The 25295-nt window shown below is 36.7% G+C and overlaps 3 protein-coding genes, 1 long non-coding RNA gene, 2 other non-coding genes and 1 pseudogene across 8 annotated transcripts; 4 read left to right on the forward strand and 3 right to left on the reverse strand.

Annotated features, from left to right (window-relative positions):
• The first annotated feature begins 3184 nt into the window (after positions 1–3184).
• LOC147545263 (uncharacterized) lies at positions 3185–3969 on the forward strand. Its single transcript, XR_015223877.1, has 2 exons — positions 3185–3575; positions 3641–3969. It is a non-coding gene; the product is annotated as an uncharacterized LOC147545263 (long non-coding RNA).
• A 300-nt stretch (positions 3970–4269) lies between these two features.
• On the forward strand, positions 4270–6365 carry LOC147545264 (ras-related protein Rab7-like; annotated as a pseudogene). Its single transcript, XR_015223562.1, has 6 exons — positions 4270–4290; positions 4369–4422; positions 5411–5557; positions 5723–5796; positions 5891–6067; positions 6204–6365. The product of XR_015223562.1 is annotated as a ras-related protein Rab7-like (transcript).
• A 1657-nt stretch (positions 6366–8022) lies between these two features.
• On the forward strand, positions 8023–8096 carry TRNAT-AGU (transfer RNA threonine (anticodon AGU)). The gene has a single exon. It is a non-coding gene; the product is annotated as a tRNA-Thr (tRNA).
• Positions 8097–8161: 65 nt separating this feature from the next.
• On the reverse strand, positions 8162–9456 carry LOC147545266 (uncharacterized). 2 transcript variants are annotated; one of them, XM_086637092.1, is made up of 3 exons: positions 8933–9456; positions 8593–8829; positions 8162–8471 (listed from the first exon to the last, which is right to left on the reverse strand). In XM_086637092.1, the coding sequence occupies exons 1-3, from the start codon at positions 9173–9175 to the stop codon at positions 8367–8369; spliced, it is 585 nt and encodes a 194-aa protein (XP_086493218.1). In that variant the 5' UTR covers positions 9176–9456; the 3' UTR covers positions 8162–8366. The 2 variants fall into 2 exon arrangements, with proteins under 2 accessions (XP_086493218.1, XP_086493219.1); XM_086637093.1 differs by having other exon boundaries at positions 8162–8468; positions 8933–9364.
• A 957-nt stretch (positions 9457–10413) lies between these two features.
• On the reverse strand, positions 10414–12968 carry LOC147545267 (mediator of RNA polymerase II transcription subunit 32-like). Its single transcript, XM_086638376.1, has 3 exons — positions 12765–12968; positions 12148–12599; positions 10414–10687 (listed from the first exon to the last, which is right to left on the reverse strand). Exon 2 carries the CDS (start codon positions 12583–12585, stop codon positions 12148–12150), a length of 438 nt encoding a protein of 145 aa, XP_086494502.1. The 5' UTR covers positions 12586–12599; positions 12765–12968; the 3' UTR covers positions 10414–10687.
• Positions 12928–12999, reverse strand: TRNAP-UGG (transfer RNA proline (anticodon UGG)). Its single transcript has one exon. It is a non-coding gene; the product is annotated as a tRNA-Pro (tRNA).
• Positions 13000–21569: 8570 nt separating this feature from the next.
• On the forward strand, positions 21570–24238 carry LOC147545269 (zinc finger protein GAI-ASSOCIATED FACTOR 1-like). The gene is made up of 5 exons (XM_086637716.1): positions 21570–21960; positions 22044–22199; positions 22288–22684; positions 22800–22993; positions 23305–24238. Exons 2-5 carry the CDS (start codon positions 22052–22054, stop codon positions 24147–24149), a joined length of 1584 nt encoding a protein of 527 aa, XP_086493842.1. The 5' UTR covers positions 21570–21960; positions 22044–22051; the 3' UTR covers positions 24150–24238.
• Positions 24239–25295: the final 1057 nt, after the last annotated feature.

A 25295-nucleotide genomic window follows, 5' to 3' on the forward strand; every position in this document is an offset into this window, starting at 1 on the left:
TCGTTGAGTAGTCGTCCCATGAAAAAAACAGGTCTCTTAACACAATGATGGAAGAGAAGATAGAGAGGGAAAGAAGGAGATGAATTTAGTATGTGCATTCCGTTGCTTACAGTTCCTACGTAGAAGAACAGAATGTGAACAAGATTAAAGAAGCAAATCAGAGAACAATTAAGAACACTAATTGAGAAAAAATAGAGAAAGAAGCGAAAACTCGAAAAATCTATTAGGCCTAATGATGTTAGCAAGCAAGATCCAAGAAGGTAAGAAGAAAGATTAGGTATTGAAGAAATCATAGACATGTGGAAAACATTTTATTTTGCAGGAAAATGGACAACTGCAAATATGTTAACTTCGGCTCTTCAAAATGTTGTCGTGTCCTTGGAACCAAAAGGGGCAAACCAAGGCTCTTTTACTTGGCCTAATGATGTTAACTCAGTCGACCTAAAGATGGTAAGTTCGATATCTAGTCATATTAATTTCACTGCTTATCTAGTTTGTATGACATTAGTACATAGTTTTTCCTCGTATTATGTTGTTGTTCACAGGTAGGAATGGTCATTAACGAAACACTCCGTCTCTACCCACCGTCAATGATGTCAACGAGGAAATCACGTGAGGATGTTGAGGTCGGTGGCATCGACATTCCTCCAAATACACTATTGTTTCTAGCAATGAACATAGGTGGTTCTTGCTCCGATTATTGATAGGTTTTAGGTCCAAAATAAAATTCAAAAAGGGATTAAGGTTTAATCTTCTCAGAAAATAGGATTCTGGTCCTTTTCTCTTTTGGAAGAAACATTGTTGATACATTATGTGTTATGTATGAGACATACAAAAAAAATAAAATAAAGTATAAAATTTTAACAATAAATAACATGTTATTTATGAACAAAACAAGAGTCAATAAACAGAAAGACACTGTAACTTTGACATCTAGACATACTTTAACTATACTAAATGTGTTTTGTTGTAGAAATATACGTAATTGATACTAAATAACGTGTATATTGCGAAACAAATAGTAAGTTTGAAATCAATCGAAAAATTGAGAAAAAAAAAGATAGAAAATTTTGGGATTGGTTTTCAAAAGTGAGTTTTTTCTTATATAAGAGCATCTCCAATACAATACTCAAACTCTAAATCTTAGAGAGCCACATAGGATTTTTTAGAGTTTTTCTTCAAAATTCATCTCCAATGCAACACTTAATTTGGATCTCTAAAATGAGGCGGCGGTAGTTAATTTAGAGATCCTTAAGAGGACACTCTAAATTTAGAGTGGTCTCTTGAGGATCTCTAAGTGCCACATAAGCAAATCAATTAGTTTTAAACCAAAATATAGATTTTTAGAGTTTCTATTTAGTGTTGCATTGGAGAAGGTTTTGCAATAGAGTGCCTCTAAATGGCCAAATAAGAATGAGACCATTTAGAGATCAATTTTTCACACGTGACACATAAGATTTGTAGAGTTTTTCTTGAGTCTTGCATTGGAGATGCTCTAAAAGGTTATAATGGATATATAGAAATGATAGAGACCTGTTTTTTCTATAGAGATGGGTCAATTTGGACTAAATATTCATTATATTTATTATTTTGGTTTAAAATCCTATATTAATATTAGGATGGACTAATTGTGTGTTTAAGGGTAGATTTTTGGACTAAGAACCCAAAAAACCTTTATAACATCATAACCTCAATGCGGTGCGTGAAAGATTTAGGTTTTGGATTGAGGAAAACCATATACCTCCACATTTATTTATAATAGAAGAGAATAACACTGGTTGGAAATAAATAACGTAAACAAAGAAATAATCCTAATTCTAGTGTATCCATATTATGGAGATATATATGAGAATATTTCTTTGATTGTATCTTGGGTTAGGAATACTTGACTTATATACCACTTTTACCCTTATTACCCTCCCGCAAATTGAACGGAGAATCAAACCGAAAGTTCAATTTGAACTTAACTTGATGAGACGATTCTTCAACACATTCTCCCTTAAGATAATCATGGAATTGGTTGGTCAACAAGCTTTTCTCTGGTGTAGATCAATAAGATTTACTGCAGTAATAACGAACAAACATGTCGTAATAACAACGAGAAAGGTTGCGCTTAGTGAGCATAACCACTCTGGGTTCAGAGGCTCATGGCAACAACACGAAACGTCTTCCTTGTGAAGACAAACCTAGCAAAAACACCAGCGGGGAGGCAGCTACTTTGCACTCCAAACGACGACAACAATGAGCCGATATCATCGATCGACGAAAACTGTCTTTTATAAATATCGATCGTGCTGCAAAATTGAATTGACTTTGAACTTACTTGAACACCAATTTAATTCTCGAAACATCCATTGATCCTCTTCCCATAATAAATAGTTCGTCCATGATTGATAACAAAAACCTCCCAAACCTATAACCGATAATATTGATAACTAGAATCTCCACCATTGAAACCTTATTGAAAAATATCAAAAAACTTCGACAGTAAACATTGACTAAATTTATTGAGAAGTACGAACGAAACTAATTAAAAATAACTAAAAAAGCAAATAAAGGAGAAAAAAAATAACTATGATTCCGGCGGACGGTAGTCATAGAAGCGGCTACTGCCGCCGGTTAAGCGGAAGATAAATAGGATCGAAACTCTACTTGTTAGAGTCTTTTAGGCTCAGATACCATGAAAGATTTAGGTTTTGGATTGAGGAAAACCATATACCTCCACATTTATTTATAATAGAAGAGAATTACACTGGTTGGAAATAAATAACGTAAACAAAGAATTAATCCTAATTCTAGTGTATCCATATCATGGAGATATATATGAGAATATTTCCTTGATTGTATCTTGGGTAGGAATACTTGACTTATATACCACTTTTACCCTTATTAGTGCACAAATTTTGTACAACGGAATTTGAGTTCCATGAACTCCTATTACATTTGCCCATGGTGTGGCAAGTTGCAACGTGTAAAGTAATGTTTGGAGGGCTATCAAATGGAAAGGTTAGGGAAAACATTATTATACGGAAAAAGTAGAATAAAATGAATGTCATAATCATAATCCATAAGTCGTTTTTACTAGTGCGTACTATTTTACTTTTCAAAAGGTATAATTGTCATTTAACACCTAAACATGTAAAGTTTGGCAAACATATGTTTATCATTTGCCAGCACACCTTTTGTGTGTTTCTCTCAAGCACAACTTTATTGTGTTTCTCCCGAGTAAATATATATATAAACTACCTAATTTTTTTCTCTATGTTCATTGAAAAAAATTGACTTAACAATGGGTAGATTAAATGATTTTGATGATGGTGAAGGTGATATTGAATATGACGATTATTTTTCTGATGATTACACTAAAAATCACGATGAAGAAGAAGAAGATGAAGAAAAACAAGAAAAAAATTACGGTGAATATTTTGCGAATGATGCGGAGGATCCGGATTTTGTTCCAAGGGTAAAAAAAAATCAAATCCAAATTGACGAAGTACCTCATGTAGCGGATGTAATTCCAACCGAAGAAGCTGACGAAAATCAAAACCAAAATGACGATGAACTTGATGAGGAGGGTGTAGTTCCGGACGACAAAGCTGAAGAAAATCAAAACCAAAATAACGATGAACTTGATGAGGAGGGTGTAGTTCCGGACGACAAAGCTGAAGAAAATCAAAAAGACGATGAACCTGATGATGAGTGATGCAGATTATATTGGGTCTTTCGGCCAAGGTGATGAGTCTCATGGTCAAGTCTATTAGGTTTAAGTTTAAGAGTTTTTAAATTTGAGTGTTTTCTATTAAGTCTAGATTTAGGAGTATTTAAGTTTGGGTGTTTTATTTATTTATGAGTTTCTAGCTTGAGTCTAGTTAAAAGCGTCTATAGCTATGCCTTATAAAAGTAAGTGAAGTTTGTCATTGTTCTTCACATTTGAAAGTTTATTAATAAAATTTATCGTATTTCCTTTTATTTTACTCCATTATTTAATGATAAAGTTACAAAAGATTTTGACAAAAAAAGGTTCCCAGCTGATGTGGCGGGTGTGGTTTCAAATTTTGACCAAATCTAAGCCGTTGAGAGATGAAAATCACAACCGCCACATCAGCTGGGAACTTTTTTTTGTCAAAATCTTTTGTGATTCTAGCATCTTTTTTTTTTTTTTTTAAATAGTGCTCCGTAAGATAACCCAAAAAACAGAGAGACTCCAACCCCTTATCTAGCACTTCATTTGGTAAAGGTTAATTCATGGTCCAACCATCCGATAATCTAATGGCTGGGAAACCATCATTTGTGATCAATTAGAGGAGTGATTTTGTTTAATTAGATATCTTCTTCTGTTTCTCTATGAATTCCTGATAGTTCAGTTAGTTCATTTTTTTACAAAAGGAAGTGCAATTCGAAGATAGACTCTTTACTTTGCAGGTTAGTGATCTTGTAAAAATTCATTAGATTTATGATCAATTCATACTGTTTAAGTTGATATTTGGGATTGTTGTTTCATGCTTTGATCCACTATACCCGCATGCAAAAACGAGACATATGTGAAGCCATATACAAGTACAAAATTAGGTTAAGTAACGAAACAACTAGATTGATAATTGAGTTCCCTACCTTCATTTTGATACACATAAAACATGTTTGGGATGCGGAATTTCAATGATTTCAACCTATGGTAGTGAGAATGCTCAAGAGTTAAGGCTTCTTCCACACTTATTAACGCCTCCCCTGCCCCTTCCACAACCAATGTGGGATTAACCTAACAGTTTTTTTGTTTGTTATGTTGACGTCAAGTATCTGCTATGTTATCCGTTACTTGAAAGACATTTAGATACTACATCTTGCATGGTCATTGGTCATGCCCTCCCTTTCACTTCTAGTCTTGGAGAGGCTTCGGTTATGGTCGAATGTATGGGAATAATATTGTTTTAGTTAGTATCCCACCTACTCTTTCTCTATTTTGTTCTCTTTTAGTGCAAAGAACAACAATTTTTTTTTTGAAGTTATGCAGATTGTGAACAACTTATCATCCATATTGATTGATTGGCTTGCCAATGTAAAGCAGGAAATTAAGGAACAAGCTAGTAATAGCAGATAAAAACAACTCCGTCGAAGCGTTTTCTTGTAACTTGTAAGTCTGTGGAATAGGGCTTTGAGTTTTATTCCAGGTGGAATTTCACACAATTGGCTATTTCTTTCTTCCCCCGTTGGTTAATACTTAATACATACCTATATTAGTCGGGAAAAGGTCTATATTAAGGTTGCATGAGTTGCAAACCATTTCAGACTACTCTTCGAAGTTTCCATGTCTAAAAGTGCCCAGTTACATGAGCCTGCCCATCCCGATGTCATCATCATCCGCTAATCTTAAAGTAATATGATCTCCTTGATTCACTCTTTGTTGCTTTGTCAGATTTGGGATACGGCTGGACAGGAAAGATTCCAGAGCCTAGGCGTTGCTTTTTACCGTGGTGCAGACTGTTGTGTTCTTGTATATGATGTGAATGTGGCGAAGTCTTTTGAGAATTTAAACAATTGGAGAGAAGAGTTTCTTATTCGGGTACATTTTCAACCGTTGGTAACTTTTGGGTTGCTTGTGTAATTTGTTACCAGACGCCTTTTCTTTTTGGGTAATAATAAACCTAGCATCTCCTTAATAATCAGTGTTCTGCATATGACATTCGTAAAAGATGTTGAGCTGACGTAATGTACAATACTTTTGCAGGCTAGTCCATCGGACCCAGAGAATTTTCTGTTTTGGGAAACAAGGTTGACGTGGATGGTGGCAATAGCAGAGTGGTAGGGCGTGTTAAGCTTCTTCCTTTGTTATAGGGTTTTATTGTCTTCCGTCCTTATATTTTTTTTATATGTGGCTTCCAATGGATCAAACCAGGTGTCAGAGAAAAAGGCACGTGCATGGTGTGCTTCAAAGGGGAATATCCCATACTTAGAAACTTCAGCTAAGGAATGCCTCAATGTCTCTCATCAAAAAAAAGGAATGCCTCAATGTGGAAAAAGCATTTCAGGTCATAACAAAGAATGCTCTGAAGAGCGAGGAAGAGGAAGAGATGTAAGTGATCATGATATCATACTTGTTGGATAGTTATAGGGCAACCAACTGTTATAGGGGTCATTATCGCTTATGTTTTTTCCATCGACAAATCATTATAAATGATACTGATTTAAGTTTCTCTTGTGCTGTAAAGATACTTGCCAGACACCATTGATGTTACGAGCGGGAGTCAGCAGCGGTCGTCAGGATGCGAGTGCTAGACATATTGCTCCCAGTATTTGTGTATTTGTTGAGTAAGTTTGTTTATAACTCTAACTCCGTTGATGAATTAAGAACCGTTATTAATGGTTCAAAATTTTTCTTAACTCCTATATATGGATCGGACGATGCCATAGTGCTATCTCTGGAACCCCATGTGTAATAATATGTGCTTGAATGTGGTTGTTATATGACTTCAATGAACTCTTATTTGTCTGCCTATTTTGCTGTTATTTTGTTTCTAATGTAATACTTGAATGTCTAACTGAAATAAAAGACTCGTATGATAGTTCATCCATATTTAGGTGTTCCTTCTTTATCTCTCTTAGCAACATTGTCAATTCCCATATTAATCCCGTTACTACCATACTCCACTACGGAATCAGTCTTTTTAGTAAGAGAGGAGGTTAGTGTTTTGGTGAGACCAAGTAGTATAAGGCGAAGAATCTGAGAAACTACGAGAAAGACTCGCCAGGACCAAGTATCAACCAAGGTATTTCAATTATGATGTTTTCATTTCTTAAAACTTGTTTTGCAGTATCAGATGAGGATATTACTTGTTTGGTTACCCAACCTTCACCAGCTGCTGTCAAGTTACACCCCCTATAGATGTGAAGGCATTGTTCTACTGGGTGAGATAAAGGAGTGAAACAACCAGAAAGACCGACAGATCTAGTATGCACTACTCGTCAGGTCGATTCAAGTATACAGAGAATTGAAGAAGCATGATTGAGTCGAACTACTGAAAGAGTTTCCGTAAACAGGGATTATTTGGTGCAAGTTATCTATGATTGCAAGCGGGGGAAGGTTAGGGGAAAGATTTGAGTCCCTTGATATCTTTATTTTCTTCAGAACAAACAAAAGAGGAAGAATGAGGCAGCCAGGAGGAGGTTGAAGTTGAATGAAGAAGCTTTACGGATAGCCTATTTTTTCTGAATAGAAAGGCCACTCGATTTTTCATCAGTATTTGTATCTTCTTTCATCATACCTCTTGGCAGCTCTCTATCAAAACCGTAAAGTTGGCAAGAGCAAGCTGTAATGTTGCCATTCCCATGTTAATCTCATGGCATCCCCTTCTACCTCCAACTGGTAAAAACTCAAAGATGGTGTCCTCCAAAACCAACAGAGCTACATTTGAATATCTCAGGGAAGAACTCATTTGGTTTCTCCCAGTAACTTCCAGGGTTTCTTCCTATTGCCCATATATTCCCAAACACCATTGCTTTCGGGTATATCCATACATGTCATATCCATCAATCATATCTTGTGTTTTTAAATTAAACTAACTCTTTGCCTCAAATTTAACTTATATTTTACTTCATCAAACTAACTCTAACAAGAGGTAAAACTTTATTCATTCAAACATTTCAGACAGATTACATAAAAGGACTTTGGGTGGACTCGTGGAGCCTTCGTTAGAGACAAAACTCTAGACCCATTAGACCTGTATTTGGGTTTCAAAAAGAAGGATTTTGAGTGGAGTCATAGAACCTTCATTAAAAACTATTACCCGTCTGGCTTGGATTTAGGTTGCATAAAGAGAGATTAGGTGGGCTCGAGGAGCCTTCACTAGAAATTAACTCTGTCACTATTATGTGATTACTTACTACCAAATGCCATTTCCACAAACAGTTCTATAAGCAAGAGATGATAATCTTCTTCTGATCTTAAAAACCCTAAAGAGTTCTTTTAACACTAACAATAAGCAGAGATTAAATGTATAGATATAGTGAATGAAACATCTCAAACATCAAGCTTTCATAGCTCAGTTGGTTAGAGCACCCGTTTAGTAAGCGGGAGGTCATGAGTTCAACTCTCATTGAAAGCAATCTCAAAATTCTTTTCTAATTCACTTTTTTTTTTTTTTTTAGTAAAAGGCTTCTTCAATTGAACTTTTCATTCCAATATCCTCTTCCTTATGAAACTAGAACAATAAATACACTTGATTTCAAGTAGTGATTTGAGAGTAAATTCATAGGTTTTTCTAGTATTTGTAAAACTTAATCTACTTTATTACACTAAATTACATCATAATTGGAACCCTCACCCAAGTGTGTTTCTCTAAAAAGTTTAAAGAGATACTACCCTTTTTTTTTCTTTACTTCGATTCAACTTTGTTCTTCTTGTTATTGCCATGACCATCATCATCACTCTTTGCCTCTTTCAAAGAATTTATCTTACCCTTTCTTCCTCCATTATTCTTCTGATTATCAAACACAAACTACAACATTTTAGAAAATTAAAAAATTTGGTGTCTCACACGCACATATATATATATATATATATAGAGAGAGAGAGAGAGAGAGAGAGTACAAAGTACAAACCGAGGTGGAAGGAATACTAGGAGGAGGAGGAGGAGGAGGATCAAAATTAAGAGAGCGGATAGAAGACATCTTAGCAATCTCAGATATTGCTGATCCTCTGATAACAGGATCATCACTGACCAAATATTCATAAGCAGCTTCAAAAGCTTCTTGCCAGAATTTGGGTAAATGGATCCGACGGCTCTGAGTATATACTTCCCACATGTGTTTCACTACCTTCTCTCTATCCTCTATTTCCTGTACGGAAACAACAATTTTAATTCAACACATAAGTAATTCAATCAAACAGAGACACTACTAGACTAGAGAGAGAGAGAGAGAGAGAGAGAGAAGGACTGACGAGAACATCGAGATCGTTGATGAAAGGAGAGTCGAAGTCATCGTCGGAGAAGTGATTGATGGAAGAAGAGAAGGAGGAAGAGGACCATTTGAGAGTGACGGTGCCGGTGAAAATAGACCATATAGACAAGAGTAGAATAGCAGCGATTACCCATATCTTGTAATTATTATTATTATTACCTCTGGAGAATAGAATTCCTTCTGTGCTCTTCTTCTTTGTCGGTGTAGAGTCTTCATTCATCATCTTTGATTTCTAGTGAGAGAGAGAGAGGTGATAATGGTGGTGGAGTTTGGTTTGGAGAAAAGGAAGAAGTTGTTGACTAGTAGAGTTAGTACTAGTAGTATTAAAAGTGGAATTCGGATGGTACGAGAGGAATTGGACCTTCTGTGAAAAACTTTCTTCTTTTTTTTTTTTTTTTTTTTTCATTTTACCATTTTATCTCAATCATTCAATTTTGTATATTCAATGTGCTCAAAATTTGAACTAAACACATTATGTTTACTAGTTTAATCTCAACTGATATACGCCATATAATTTACAAAATAGATTGGGACACCGACGTTTTTAGTGTGAATTCATATTCAACTGTTGGATTCATGCGACTTTCTCTCTCTCTTGATGAAAACGGGTGAATCCAAACGGTTGGATTTGGATTCGTGTAAAAAGGCCAGCGCTTTGGGGAAAGCTAAATAGTTTCCGGGGTGTGAAATTTTAAAGGGAATATGCAAAATATTGAAAAGTTTCCGGGGAAACATATTTTATGGGGAATATGGTTCAAAATAAAAAACTCTCCCCTTCACCTCCCTCCACCTCACCTCACCTCCCTCCACCTCATCTTCTCTCTCCACCTCATCTTCTCTCTCTCTTCTCCGATAGGTCGCCGGCCGGAAAATTTTCCGGTCGGCAACCATGAAAAAAAAAAAATTCACTCACTCTCTCTCTCTCTAGAAACTCCGGCGAAGGGAAACCCCTTCGCCGGAGTTTTTAGAGAGAGAGAGTGAAATTTTTTTTTTTTTTTTCATGGTCGCCGGCCGGAAAATTTTCCGGCCGGCGACCTATGGGAGAAGAGAGAGAGAAGATGAGGTGGAGGGAGAGAAGTGAGGTGGAGAGAGAGAGAGCTGAGGTGGAGAAGCTATTTTGCTTTCCCCCTAAATAAAATTGTCAAACAAAATTGACCAATTTTTTACCAAGTATTCACACCCCGGAAACTATTTAGCTTTACCCAAAGCGCTGGCCGTGTAAAAAATGTCGGTGTCCCGGTTGTATAATTTAAGAGAAAATTGGTCCTTCCTTATAATTCCTACTTGTTGGTAGTAGTTTTGTGTAACAGAAAGCTCGTGATGTAGGTCCCATCCTTGCTACGTATTAACATCACTGCTACCGACACTTGATCTTTTTGGGTAAAGTTTACATTATTGGTTTTTATTTTGACCAATAGGGAATGAATTGGACAAAGAATTTTGTGAGGCGACAAAGATAAGTTTCGTAAGAAATTGAGATCAGATTATGAAATAGACCAAATGATCTATTGGACATATTATCAGGACAAAAAGGTTTTGTTCTTACTAAGCTAGGGGTCTTTCAGGAAGTAGCCCTTTACTTTTTACACCCCATATTGGCTTCTCTTTGCACATTCACTCATTTCCTAACCAACAATAGATAACCGTCTGATTGATCGTATCTGCTCCCTCAATTCCTCGTTACTTTGTTTATCAGATTCCCTTATTCAATCGGCGAACTGATTTGTTCTCTTACCTGAAAACAATATCCATTAAATTAATAAGCTCGCTAATCTATCAATTCCAAGAGAAAGACACGAGAATCTAATGTTCTTACAAATAGATTGTGTTTGACAACCTTGTAAGCAACAGAACCTTGTGATTTGTATAATTATTTTGCAATTATACAACAATAAATTTATTTACAATAAAACAGTAGATTGGTCTCACGGGCAGAGGAAGGATTGGGTTTGAAATATTATACTTCATATAGGAACCAATATTAGACAGACTTTGGGCAACTAAGTAGCATGGGGGTGAGGATCTCAATGAATCCCGGGTTCCCAAATCCCCCCCACAAGCCCGCACTATGACCACAATTTAGCATACCATTTCTAAGATGCAAGCTCTTTGAAGCTTAATTAGTGCGATCGATGCATTTCTACTGTCTTCTCTAAGTCAATAAGAACTTGCGGTTTTCTTTCTATATATTGTTTTATGTATAATTTATAAAATAGTATAGCCAAACTTCTGAGAAAAAGAAAATTAAGAGCAAGTCTTAAAAATAGAATCAGTTTCTTTTTGTGAAGCATGCCCTTGGCTCGGTCAAAACGATAGCACCCGGAAGGGGTTTAGGCCTTTAGGGAAAGAGCTAATGCCACTCAGCTAGCTGTTTGCATCTATATAGACGTACCTTGCCTACCCTGACTTTCCATTGAGGAGCTAATACCAAGCTAAGTAGATACGCCTTATAATTTAACAGAAAATAGTAGATGCAGATTCAGTTCTGTTGAGGAGCTAATGCCACTCGGCTAACTAGCCCCTTCTAAAGCAATGAGAGGGAGCCCAAGATAAATAAAAGAAGGGAACTAAAATATCAGACTACCTAGCTCTATAATGAATTAGCTATGGTAAGAGAAACTTAGAATAACCGGACAACAAAAAGCACAAGAATAAACAGGCATAACAAAATAACAGCTTGACTTTTCTCTTACCTTTAGAAATGATAATCCTTTTCATTTTCCCTAATACAAGTATAAAGACTCAATCGAATGGAACCGAGGCCCAAGTGATCAACTGATTACAGAGCCATCATTCCATCGATAAACAAGACGTAGTTGTTTGAGAAAAGCACCTCTGAGTCTCATCAACCTTAGATTAGTAACTAGAGAGTAGTGACCTATCTCCGTGGTGTCAAGCGCGGGTGATTATCACAGAAAAAATGTGGTTCACCTCTACTATCTTATGTGATATACATATTGGCTAACTATCAAAAAGGGAATTGAGCTTTTAGAGCAAGTAATTACTAACATGGGTATGACACGATAAACCATATTGTAAAGTTCTTGAGGTGTACAAGTACTCGTCAATTACCGCAGATCAACTAAACGTCTAAACCAACACAAGTTTTCATATTTTTTGACTCCCAAGTCCCAAGAAACAAAAACTAACAAAATGGATCATAATCTAAACGGCAAGGAATTAGAATTGTTATACCTATTGGCCTGCATCTTCAGAAAACCTAGCATCAAAAGGAACAGAAGAAGACTGGTTACCACTAGCCACACCAGAACCTTGCTGAAGCTCAATAACAAGCCATCTAACAGCTTTACTCATCTGTTCTAATCGAACAGCACTAATTGGAGGAAGCCCAGTAGTAGTCATAGTTTGCCCTAATTTCCCATTTGTTGCTGATCCAGTTGCTTCATCAACAAGACATTCTGACCCAATTCTTTGCTTAATTGATTCAACAAATTCCTCAGCTTGATCACAAGCAACTCTAAATAATTCCCATTTCAGTTTGAAATTTTCTAAAGCAGATTCTGTGGTAGCTGTTTTCAGGCCACCGGCGATCTCCTTGGCTTCAATAACAGTAGCAGCAGCGGTAACGTATTCTTGATATGCATTGCTCAGAGCGTCAAGTGTACTATCCATTATTGATTCACTTTCTGCAGAAACAAAGAAGAAATTAAGTATGGGGAGATTGAATTTAAGAAATAATCCGGAGTACGAAATTAGGGTAAGCAAAAAAATTAGACGATTTGGTGTTATATAATCAATCAAATCTGTATGAAAATAATTTGGGCGTTGAGATTAAAGATGATTATATTTACCGAGTAAAGAAATTTCAGCTTATTCGAACTCGAGTCTCCTAAATTGGAGGTTGTGAATTTGGGGATTTTGAACTATTTGGATGTTTTTTCTGCTTCCAGGGTTTAAAAGGGAGGGAGATAAAAAAAGAACCACGAGGGAGGCACAAAAAGAAAAAACAATGACGGGGCATTCCGAGAATCGAACTCGGGACCTCTCGCACCCAAAGCGAGAATCATACCACTAGACCAAATGCCCTTGGATGATGATCTGTTTAATTATATCTTAGATCTACGTACATTGAATGTTAAAATTATTGTAGGGCAATCTCACGTGGGTAGTGTCAAAGTGACCAGTATCACCAGCAAATCCGCACCATCCTGTAACATGTTACATGGTTTGCTTTATTTTTATTTTTTTTTTTGAAATACAAATAACATTAATCATCAAGGTTACAAGGTTTTGTTCCTAAAGTACTCTGTCCGAAACAGAATACGAATAAAAGTTAACTTGTAACGAATTTAACAATGTAGGGGTTAAAACTCAATAACTTAAAAGTCAAGGAGTAACGCGGAAGCCGCTAGATTATGTGCCTCTGAATTGCAAGATCTCGGGCAGTAGCACAGATGCGCATCCACTTGACACGTGAGTTGCCTCAGCTCGTTGATATCATATTCAAGTCTCCAGGGCACCTCCGAATCAACGGACGAGATTAACTCTAAGAGGACCTTTGCATCACCCTCTATATAAAACGAATCCAGCCCTAATTCCGCCGCAAGCTCCATTCCTTCTCTAAATCCCTTCAACTCGCTGTCCATGGCCGATTTAGGGTTTAAGCGTTTCCTTCTTGATCCCAACATGCAACCTGCCGAATCCCTTGCTATAGCCGCACATGAAGCTTTTTCATATGTGAACGCACCATCAAAGTTGATTTTAACCGATCCCATCGGAGGAGGACACCACTGAGTTTGCTGCAAAGTTTCATTTGAAGTTAAGTTAATAGATGGATTAAGATTATACCTTAAGTTTTGCTTCGTGGTCCACCAACATCTTGGTAGTTCCGGCTTTTTGTTGTTGAAATGAAGATCATTTCGTTGTTTCCACCACTCCCACATAAGCTGAGTAATACCATTCCATACTTCATCATTATTCTCATTTTGTGTTAAGATCTGCTTCAAATAGTTTACTGGTTCCAAAGTTTGTTGATGAGAGTCCATTAATCCAGTAATATTAATCAGATCTTTGTATTTTTTGCAGCTACCAAAGAGATGGTCAACTGTTTCTACCTCTTCTTCTTCACACATTATACAATACTGAGGTAAGTGTTGAAGGAATGTTCCTATTTTACCTAAGGTTGGTATACCATCATGTATAAGTTTCCATATAAAGTTCTGCACCTGTGGTATCATATTAGTCTTCTTCCAAAACTTATTCCATGGGAAATTGTGAGCTTGATCCGATAGAATTGGATTTGATTTTATAACCTTATAGTATGATTTGGGAGTAAATTTTCCTGTCGGAGTCGGCTTCCAAATCAATTTATCTTGTTGATAGTGAAGAGGTATAGGAATATTTAGGATTGCCTCTTTTGTTGCCTCGTCAAAATGACTTGTGATGATTTCTTCATTCCAACTTCTGGTTTCCTGCATAATTAGATCAGCCACCCAACATATGTTTGGTGGGAGATCACTGATAATGATAGGCTTGTGGTTTGTAATATCAGGAATCCAAGGATCGGACTTAATTTTGATAGAAGTCCCATCACCAATTTTCCACATCACATTTTGTTTCATAACATTTTTGGTCTTCATAATAGCACTCCAGAAGGATGACTTAGATTGCACATTAGTTTCCTCCCAAAAATCATCTGTAGTAACATATTTTGATTTGAGTAGTTGCACCCATGTGGAATTCGGTTGAGTAAGTAATCTCCAAGTCATCTTAGCAATGATCGATTCATTTACCTCTTGAATTGATCTAATTCCCAATCCACCCTTGTTCTTCGGGCTAGTAATGATATCCCACCTGATAAAGTGAAATTTTTTTTCTCCCTGGTTTTGGCCCCACCAAAAGTCCCTTTCTATTTTTTCTAGTTGGTTTATAATATTAACTGGTAACACTTGATAGCTACATGGATACGTACAAAATGATGCTAAAACAGATTTAATTAGAACAGTACGCCCAGCCTGTGACACTATCTTATTTTTCCAACCTGTCAAAGAGTTTTTAAATTTGTCTACTAACCATGTATGACTTTGGATTCTGTTACCTTTCTTGAGGATAAGAGCTCCCAAATATTTTGCCTCATTTGTCATTGCCGGAGCATTGAGTTTGTTGGTGAATTCCGTCTTGATTGCTGTGGGAACTCCTTTGCTAAAGAAAATGGATGACTTCGAGAAGTTGACCTGCTGTCCTGAGAAGCTTTCATAAATTTCCATTAAAAGTAATATTGTATTAAGATTATTATTTGTTGCTTCTCCAAACAAAATCAGATCATCGGCAAAGAGCAAGTGAGAAATGCTTGGGCTCGATCGATTGATTTTGTAGCCAGTGTATAACCCTTGATTTACATAATGAGAAATTAAGAGCGAGAGTGACTGGGAGGTTAGGATAAATAGATAAGGGGAGAGAGGGCATCCCTGACGAAGCCCTCTAGATGCCTTAAAATCCCCTTCAAGCCTACCATTTATTTGAATTTTAAAACTAGCCGATTTAATGCACGATAAAATGAGGCTAAGTATCGTTCCTCGGAATCCAGTGGCTTTAAGAACTTTTTCCAGAAAATCCCAACTCACTCGGTCATAGGCCTTTGCCATGTCCATTTTAAGAGAAAAGGCCCCTTTTTTTGTAGTAGATTTGCTCATAGAATGTAATAGTTCCTGGGTTATTACAATATTGTCCATAATTTGTCGATTTGGTACAAATGCATTTTGTGTCCACATTATGCATTCCTCTAAGTACGGTCGAATTCTATTGGCTATCAGTTTTGTGATGAGTTTATACACCGAATTGCATAAGGCAATAGGCCTGAACTCAGTGGCCATACTCGGATTTCTTACCTTCGGAATTAAGGCGACAGTTGTTAAGTTGAGGGAAGGATCAATAGTACCTGAATTAAAGATGGATTGAATATAAGATATCAGCTCAGACCCTATTACCTCCCAATTGTGTTGAAAGAAAAAGCATGGTAATCCATCTGGGCCCGGACTCTTTGTTGCTCCCATCTCCATAACGACAGCCTTAATTTCCTCCGGTGTAGGAATCCTTGAGACGTAGCCTAATTGTTCAGGGGTAAACACCTTATATGCATTTAATATTTCGGTTGGAGGTGAGCTTACTGGTTCACTTCGAAATAAATTCTGAAAATGCCTTACTAACTCCTCCGATATTAATTTCTGATCGGTAGTGATTTCACCCGTACTTAGTTGTAATCGTTGGATTTTGTTTTTCTGCCTTCTAATGGACATAGCCATATGATAAGCCTTTGTATTTCTGTCACCATTTAGAGCCCATTTTGCTTTGGCTCTTTGCTCCGCTTTTGTTCTCTCAATATTTTCTAAAAATAAAATCTCTTCTTGAATAATGCTTTCGATCTCCTGTATTTGCCCTGTTGGAGAGATGGTTTGTATATCCAACAATCTTTTCCTCAAAATTGCCAACCTGTTTTTAATTACTCCAAATGCTTTTTTGCTCCAGCTATTGATATCTTCTTTTGTGGTTTGTAATTTATTTAGAAAATGACCCTCGGACTGATCCCACTTATCTTTGAATACCTGTTTATAATCTTTATGATGAGTCCAAAATACTTCGAATTTCGTAATAGTCTTCATTATATTTCCCTGAACTTGTAATTTGAGCAAAATAGGAGCATGGTCGCTGTTGTAGCGAGGTAAATGAAATAGTCCTGCCTCCGGGAAATGAATTAACCAGTTCGAATTGCTTAGTACTCTGTCTAATCGTTCTTTTGTCAAGTGGTGAAACGATTTATTGTTTGTCCAAGTGTACGCTGGTCCGTTAAAACCGATGTCCAACAGATTTGCTGTAGCGATAAAGTTCTGAAAATTTTGTAGAAAAGGAATATTAGTACTCCCACCCCATTTTTCTGAAATGGAAGAAATTGCATTTAAATCTCCGATCAAACAGAATGGATGATTGTTCAGACCATTTATACGGATTAACATGTCATCCCAAAAACTGTCTATCTTGGACCCTAGGAGGTCCATATATGCAGAACAGGTCCCAAGGGTCTGAATTAATAGAATGTTTAAGAGTCAAGTGGATAAGGTTGGGGGACGAATAATTAATATACACATCAATTGTAGGGTCCCAGTGGAGGATAAGACCCCCACTCCTACCAGTGGAAGGAACATAATAATAACTACTAAGATTATATTTATTAAACATAGGTAAAGGTACATAATTAGTAATACGAGATTCGGATAGAAAAACCAGAAGAGGTTTAGTCGATCCTAGGAACTGTTGTAAAGTTTCTCTTGTCGGGGCGTTCCCAAATCCCCGACAATTCCACGCAAGTATACTCATACTGAACCCGGCATTTGGGTTGCCGGTACCCCTTCGTTAGATGATTCCATTGCCATTTGTTTAGCCGTCCTCTTGTAATGTCGTTTAGCTCTTTCTTCCTGTGGAATTTGAGATGCTTTGATTAGTGAATTTTCCCCTTTGTGATATTGTTCTTCAATTGTGAAATCCAATTCTCTCGGTATTTGGACTGATGGTATCGCCTTTGATTGTGTTTTGAATCTTTTTACCTGACACAAACTATTAAGCAAATCTCCAAAATTAGCATTTATAGAAAAATTAGGGAGATCTGTATTATCTTTATCAATCCCTCCTAAATTAATATCTTTCCCTAAATTGTCCCCTAAAGAATAGTCCAACCCGTAAGACCCTAGTTCCTTTCCTAAATTCCTAGAGTAAGGAACTTTAAAATTTTCACTGTATGTAGGAATCATGGCCTGGTGTATCTTACGGGTCTGTTCCGGTGTAAGGTTCTCCTTAAGTAAGTCCCCAAATGCTAGGATAGTAGAACAGAATTTTATAGTATGGCCTATGTGACCACAATAAATGCAGAACCTGGGCAATTTTTCGTAACGTAATTCAATGGATATAAGTTTGTAAGCAGATAATTTTAAATTAACCCGAGAAGTAAGTTTGGTAGATAAACTTGTTTCAATTCTAACTCTTCCGAAAACACTCCATTTTGATGCTTCTTCGGCCGTAGTAGGGATAAAATTTCCAATCTTTTCCGCTAACCTGTTCACCGTGGTGCTAGTAAGCAAACCTTGTGGTATGCCATGAAATTGGACCCAGAACCACGCCGAATCAAAAATATGATCTTTTGGAGATAAGTCATTCCTACATTTTTGGAGAATCATTAATTCCTCTTGAATTACCCAAGGCGAACTTTCATATGCCAGGTCTAATTCCGAAGCTGTCATAAATTTGAGGAGAAAAGTGTTATCTTTGACCTCTGTAAGATTGAATTTGTTAGGACCATGAATCACTCTAGTGAGACGCATCATAGCCTGCCCTATATCAATTTTCTTGGTACTCTGAATATGAACTACTCCATTCTTTATAATCTCCGACGAACAGAGAGAGACTAATCTCGTGAATTAAAGCTCCTTTAGAGCGACAGAAGAAAGGAAACAGGCTTTTGTAGCCCTTTCCGACTAGAAACCGACCAACAACCGGCTGTAACTTCCTATAACTACTCAGGAACTGCTAAGAAACCGCCAAATATGCTACTTTAATTCAAATGAAAAAGAGAAAACCACCGGTTTTGGTGGCGCCTGTAACTACCTAAGAAATCGCTCCGCCCCACTCCTCGATTCGAAGAGTCCCGGAACCTACATGGTTTGCTTTATTGTAATGTTGTCTTGAGAGAGAGTTTTGTAAAACAATCTCACATTAGTGGTGAGACGGATTGTGGTGTTCCTCTTAAGAGGTTAAACACCACAATTGAAGTGAAACCCAAAGAGTTAGAGAACTCATCCTCTAAAACTGGAGTAAAAGTTGGGACTATAATAAAGCTATATGCACAACAAATTTATCGGCAGATACTAAGGTGAAAGTGTCATTCAAATTATTGAATATATAGTTTATAATTGTTCGTAAGACATTTGGATCAATTGATCCTCATGAACATATTTTTCGGTCAAACGATCTCCAATATCTAGATACTTCTTATATACATTCTCCAAATTTTGCTACGAAATAATCTTCATTTATAAGGGATTCTAGACAATCTACACTCCCGTAATTAAATTGGCTCCTTCTCATTTTCTTTTATATTACTAATTTTATCTAAAATTAGTTTCAACAAAAAAAAAATTTTTATCTAAAATTAGAATTTTCAATTTTTTTTTCTCTTCCAAAAGATTGAGTTATTGGTTTAACCCAAAGCTAATAGAGGGAGAAATTTTTTCACTTGAGTTACTGAAGAGAAAAAATCTAGAGAGAGAATGTATGTGATTCATTTATATGATGGATGTTCATCATCGAAAACTAATGGAAGATAATTTCTTTTTGCTATCTACAAATATATTTACTTATTTCAATCTTGTGAAAAATCTAGGAAGAGAAAGACTTGTACGCTACCTACTTGAGTCTATTGGTGCTTATTAGGAGAGTTGGGGCTTCAACCCGAGCCCACCACATGCGAATTGAATAAGTCTCGGATTGGGTCGAGTTGTTGTACCACATATCAGAGTCCCACGTCGTGGGCGGGGCTACTGAGCCAAATAATGGTCAGCTTTGATCCCAAGTCAAGTAGTCAACAAAGAATCAAGAATTGCTCGAGTCAACCCGTATCTAGGTTATGAGAAAGGTGAATCTGAATGAACTCAGCCACCAAAATCCTGAACTGGAAGATTTGGACGAGTCTCTTAGGCGCCTTAAGCCTTGCTTTGTCTCTAAAATAAACCAGACCACGCTATACGTTTCAGTAAGGGAGGTCTGCAGAAATCAAATTGGCGCCTTAAGCTCGTCTTGCCTAAAAGTACGGGAAGGTGAAATTGAGTCAAGGTTTACCCAATGTAAGCCTTCATCTGACCAGAGGTATGTCGCGGAGAAATCAACTGAACAAGTCTGGTCCGCTCGAGCTCTGGGGAAAAGTTGAATAAAGCTCAATGACGTGGAAGGCCAAGGTACGCCAAAAGCCCACTTTCTTACACGACCCGCAAATCGTCAGAGGATCTGCCAATTTCAGAAGATACACACTCATGACATACTATCATCCAACACCCATCAACACGTGACTTCATCCAAACCATTGCCTTACCAATGCATTGTGGTCGGACAAGCAAACCTATGTAAACATATCAAGTTCCTCCTTGTTGAGGATGAAAGGTTTAACCTCTAAACTCGGACTTTAAATTCATTCTTTTCCAACTGCAAAAATAACCTATTGACCTGAGCGTCAGAAAAGTTCTTGAGTTTTTTTGCAAGTTTTGTTTCTCAAATCAATCAAGGAAAAATTCATTATTTTGTTCGTTGATTCTTCATCATCTAAGTGATATCTGGAAATCACTTTTGGACATCCCTATGGGCAACTCGGGTTGGACCACTAGGCGGGTCCGTCAATAAGTTTAGAAGAAAGAGAAACTTAGAAACTTCTAATTTCTTCTTTGAAGCTTCAAATTTTCTTCTTTTAATTTGGTCATAGGAAGACAAATGATCATAACGTTTTCTCTCGAAAAGAGTATAATTATTCACAAGAGGAGTTTGCTTCCGGAAATCACTAAAACTCGTCTAAAATATCTAACCAAAATTAAAGAAAAAACAAAGAGACATGAATACTTATAAGTTTCTGCTAAATTTTTTGAGACGGACTACCTCATGAGCTTTACCTGCAACTCAAGTTTAGTGGCAGGCCAAATTTTCCCACCGAACTCAAAATTAAATACGATCCAGAACCAAGATATAACTTAAATTAGCTTGACTCAGGGGTGAGCAACAATCGACTAAACTGACCAGACCGACTTGGTCGAACCAAACCGAACGATTTTTAGGCCGAACCGTACAATGTTTGGCTCGCCTCAGCTAAAAAACACAATCAACCAATCTTTATTTGGTTTGACTTCGACTTGAATTCTTGAAAACCGCCCAAACCGAACTGACCAAACTATATATATATATATACATGATTTATGTAATATACATTATAATACTATAATCTACTTATCATTACTTAATATGAATTCTAAACTAAGAAATATATATATATTCAAATCTATAATAGTTTAAAAAGTGATTTTGAATTTTATTTCTCGTTCTGTTAAGTTTACATTTTTTTTTCTTTTTGATTTTATTAATTAAGTTTGAACGACCCACCAAACTCAATCGAGTCAAACCGGACCGAATCGATAGAAGTCAATTGACGATTTGATCGACTGGTTTTGACGGATGATTTAGCCAAACCGGTGCTCACCTCAGGGGCAAGCAGGACTGGAGACCCGATAAGCACCAGCACTTGAGCCTATCTTTTAGTGGGCCCATGGGAATATTGATAAAAGTCAAAAATGTCCATTCCACACCCATCCGTTTTGTCGTTTGCTAACATCTGAAAACGTAGGAGGTTTTTCTTCGTAGCTGTCGGTTTAAGACGGCTAATAAAACGACAATAATAGTTTGAAAATAGTGCCCCAATTTAGTACATCATGAAATACCTAGGTAAATAATCTTCCTTAATTTACCACCGTCGATCCTTCAACAAATATAATCAAAAGAAAATAACGGTCTATATTTTACCACGTAAGATACTTGTAGACTACTACTACATTTGAAGTCAATCACTAACCCTGGTTAAACCTTTGGTTTCCAGCACCTCCCTTCATACTTGAAGGCTTCAAGCTTCTCTCTCTCTCTCTAAAAGAAAAAAAAAACCCCCTAACTTTCTCTCTCTACCATCGTTAAATGTTGACGGTAACTCTAATTATGAGATTCCTATACTTTCTGTCTCAGGCAATGACGTGAAGACTCAATAGAAATTGTTGTTTCATTATTGAGAATCTCTTTAGCATTTTTCTAATTCTTATTTTCAGTTTGAGTTTAGTATTAGTGATGGATTTCAGTAAGTTTGATTTGATAGGGTTTTGATAATCAGAGGAAACGATTTTAGGGTTTGAGAGAAGTAATTTATTATCTGGTAGGTAAAGAAAGCAATTAAAGAGTGAGACTAGTAGCTGACATAGTTAAGTTAGACGCTGAAAGTTGGTTTTCCCTAATACAAATTCTTTCTCTCTCTAAGTTCCAGTGTTGTTGCAATTTGAAAACCCTAGAAGTTGAAATGGTTCTTGAGTTAGAAAATTCATCATCCACTATGAATGTTTCTACAGCTTCTGGAGAAGCTAGTGTTTCTTCAACACGTACACAAACAACACTACCGCCATTGAATACGACGACTAAGAAGAAGAGGAATCTTCCCGGAATGCCAGGTTTTAATCTTACTTTTTTTAAACCCTAAAAATAGACTCTATTAAGTTATTGGATTTTGATATTGATTTTGTGTTTGAATTGTTTTAGATCCAGATTCTGAAGTAATTGCTTTATCACCTAAAACCCTAATGGCAACGAACCGATTTGTTTGTGAGATATGTAAAAAAGGGTTTCAACGTGATCAAAACCTACAACTTCATCGTCGTGGTCATAATCTTCCATGGAAACTCAGACAAAGAACGGGTAAAGGGATTTGTAAAAGGGTTTATGTTTGCCCTGAACCTTCTTGTGTTCATCATAATCCATCTAGGGCTTTAGGTGATCTTACTGGAATTAAGAAACATTTTAGTAGAAAACATGGAGAGAAGAAATGGAAATGTGAGAAATGTTCAAAGAATTATGCTGTTAAATCTGATTTAAAAGCTCATTTGAAAACTTGTGGGACTAAAGAGTATAAATGTGATTGTGGGACTCTGTTTTCAAGGTTTTTCTCTCTCTCTCTCTCTCTCTCTCTACTGTTATTCTAATTCTTCTTCTTTATTAGGGTTTTAGTGTTTTTGACATTGACAGTGTTTTTTTTTTGTTTTGGGGTTTTGAAGGAGGGATAGTTTTATCACACACAGAGCTTACTGTGATGCATTAACAGAAGAAATCAGTAAACCCCAGAATTCAAAATCAGATGAAGATCCAAACCAGCATCAGCATCAGCTGGTTGCTTCTTCTTCCCCTTCTTCATCTCATTCTCTTCCACTGTCGTCTTCTGTAGTGTCTTCTTCTGGAATTCAAATTTCAGGTAATATTATTATAATCAAGTCAAACTCAAAGAAGAAGAAAAGTTTGAAACGTTTTTGTCGGGTCTGTTTTTGATTAAAATTTAATATCTTCAACGTTTCCAGAATAACCTAATCTTGTTCTCTGTTGGGTTCTTTTTGCTTTTTATCCATATTAGAGAGAGAAAGTAAGAAACTCTCATCTTCCATTTTTTTAAGCTCAAAAAGTTATGTAAAATGGGGCTTTAGCTTTTATGTCTACCCCATATTTAGAAATCAAGTTAAAGAGACCTTTTTGATTCACCTTCTGATTAATTTGATTTGGGTTTTACAGAATTGCAGGAAAATTCCACCATAGGAATCTTGAATCAAAACTTGCCGCCACCACCTCATATGAAGGAAATCAATGGAAGCTCCAGCAGCAACAATGTTAGTACCAGTAGTAATATGTTGACAAGCACATTTTGTTCATCTTCATCATCAATGGTGGGTGGAAATTTACAGAATCAGGATTCAGCATTTTCTGATCTAATTTGTTCAATGGCAAGATCAGAAACACCAACAACAATAGTTCCATCAGTTTCAGTTTCTGCAAAAGAACCAACTTTACTTTCTCTGTCATCAAAGGAGTGGGCTTCTTCTAGCTCATCAACAATGTTTCCATCAACAATGATGATGATGGTAAGAGGTACTAACAATCAAGAAAATCAAAATCTGCAATTTTCAGCAGTAGCTCAGAGGCAACCATCACCAGCAATGTCAGCAACAGCATTGCTTCAAAAAGCAGCTCAGATGGGTGCTGCTGGAAATAATGCATCTTTATTTAGTGGATTTGGGTTATCAGTTAGTTCTTCAGCTGGTCTTGGCAAGCAAGAGAATTCACAGTGGAAGCCTCATTCTGAGGATCAACAAGAGACTGGATCTTCTCTGTTAGGGGTTCGACTTCCTGGTAATGGTTGCGAGTTAAATGAACTTATGATAACCTCAGCTTCTCTGTTTGGTTCAAGACCTACCACATTGGATTTTCTTGGGTTGGGTATGGGTGGTGGTGGTGTTGCTGGAATTAGCAGTCAGAGTGGACCAGGTGGTGGTGGAAGTTTTTCGGCTTTAATGAACTCAATGAATGGTGGTTTTGACATGGCAAATGCATTTAGAAGGGGTAATACTGAGACCAAATGAAAACTAAATTGTTGTTTTGGGGGGTTTTTTGCAGTTTGAAGTTATTTTTGTGTAAAACTGTAAATGGAGAAATATATGTTTTAATGTTAGTTTAGAAGGCAGAGAAGTAAGAAGGATATGCTAGGGGACACTGTACAAGCAACTTGATATGGCTACAGACACAACAAGCATCTTCGACTTGGTCCCATAGGGCAGCAAAGTGGGCAGTTGCCCGCTTCAGTGCATGGGGTGGAGTTAAGGTTCGTGGTTGCAACTTCACTCGATGCACGGATGCAGTCCAGGTCCATTGAGAATTTAACAACGTGCGGAACCGGGATCAGGTGTCTGATCCGAGGGACCTGGGTCCATCTGAATTTGGGCTTGGGAGTTCTATAGGCGCGAAAGGCTCATGTGGAAGAGAAACTCCTTTAATAATCTTTGGGGGCGTCTATAGAACTTCCCAATTTATATAGGATCATTAGGAATCTGGGTCTCAAGTATGGGACTCCAGATGAACTCTTCTCAATCCAGTTCAATTGTTGTTTCTCATACTGAGGGCTGGTGAAAGGATTGTGAAGGGGAATGAAAAGAGAGCAAAAGGACAAAGCTTGTACAAGCTTTTAACCAACTCCATTAGCAAACATGACACTAACTTAAAAAATGTGAAACTCAAAAGAAGTTAAAAATAAGATAATAATTTATGGCGAAATCATAGACTAGTGACACCTTTCAACAAAAAAAAAACTAGTGACACGTGAAAGACTCGTTGATTTCTTATACCATTATTTCAACAAAACAAAAAAGAAGACTTGTTATACTATTTAATTGTCGCAAGTTGCCATTTAATAACCATATTTTTCTCCATATTTGCGCATGCGAACCCCTCATGGGGAAACTCCAATCTATATAACAAGGGAGAATTGTATCATTTTTAGAATATATCTTCTTGTTGAGTGACTAGAATTAAGCCTTTCAAACTCTATCTTCGATAGCTAAGAGTATACTTCTCAAATTTATCTCCAAGAATTTAAGATTATATTACCTGAATTAATTAAAGAGTTGAAATTGTATCTTCTGATTTATAATGGCTAAGATTATTAAGGGTTATATCGTCTAACCTCGTAAAAGGAGGTATGGTTAATTGTACATTAGTGGGGGAGAGAAATC

The sequence above is a fragment of the Eschscholzia californica genome, unplaced genomic scaffold (genome assembly GCF_041429995.1).
Source record: "Eschscholzia californica isolate CP2 unplaced genomic scaffold, dmEscCali1.0.p SCAF_4, whole genome shotgun sequence".
Lineage (NCBI taxonomy): Eukaryota > Viridiplantae > Streptophyta > Magnoliopsida > Ranunculales > Papaveraceae > Eschscholzia > Eschscholzia californica.

Bases quoted from the DNA above. Each gene is read 5' to 3' on its own strand.
- LOC147545266 (XM_086637092.1), bottom strand. From the start codon at position 9,175: ATGATGAATGAAGACTCTACACCGACAAAGAAGAAGAGCACAGAAGGA. The intron at 8,830-8,932 runs GTCAGTCCTTCT...GTTTCCGTACAG, and splicing joins TCAACGATCTCGATGTTCTC to GAAATAGAGGATAGAGAGAA. The intron at 8,472-8,592 runs GTTTGTACTTTG...TTTGATAATCAG, and splicing joins CTAGTATTCCTTCCACCTCG to AAGAATAATGGAGGAAGAAA.
- LOC147545267 (XM_086638376.1), bottom strand. From the start codon at position 12,585: ATGGATAGTACACTTGACGCTCTGAGCAATGCATATCAAGAATACGTT.
- LOC147545269 (XM_086637716.1), top strand. From the start codon at position 22,052: ATGGTTCTTGAGTTAGAAAATTCATCATCCACTATGAATGTTTCTACA. The intron at 22,200-22,287 runs GTTTTAATCTTA...GAATTGTTTTAG, and splicing joins GAATCTTCCCGGAATGCCAG to ATCCAGATTCTGAAGTAATT. The intron at 22,994-23,304 runs GTAATATTATTA...TGGGTTTTACAG, and splicing joins TTCTGGAATTCAAATTTCAG to AATTGCAGGAAAATTCCACC.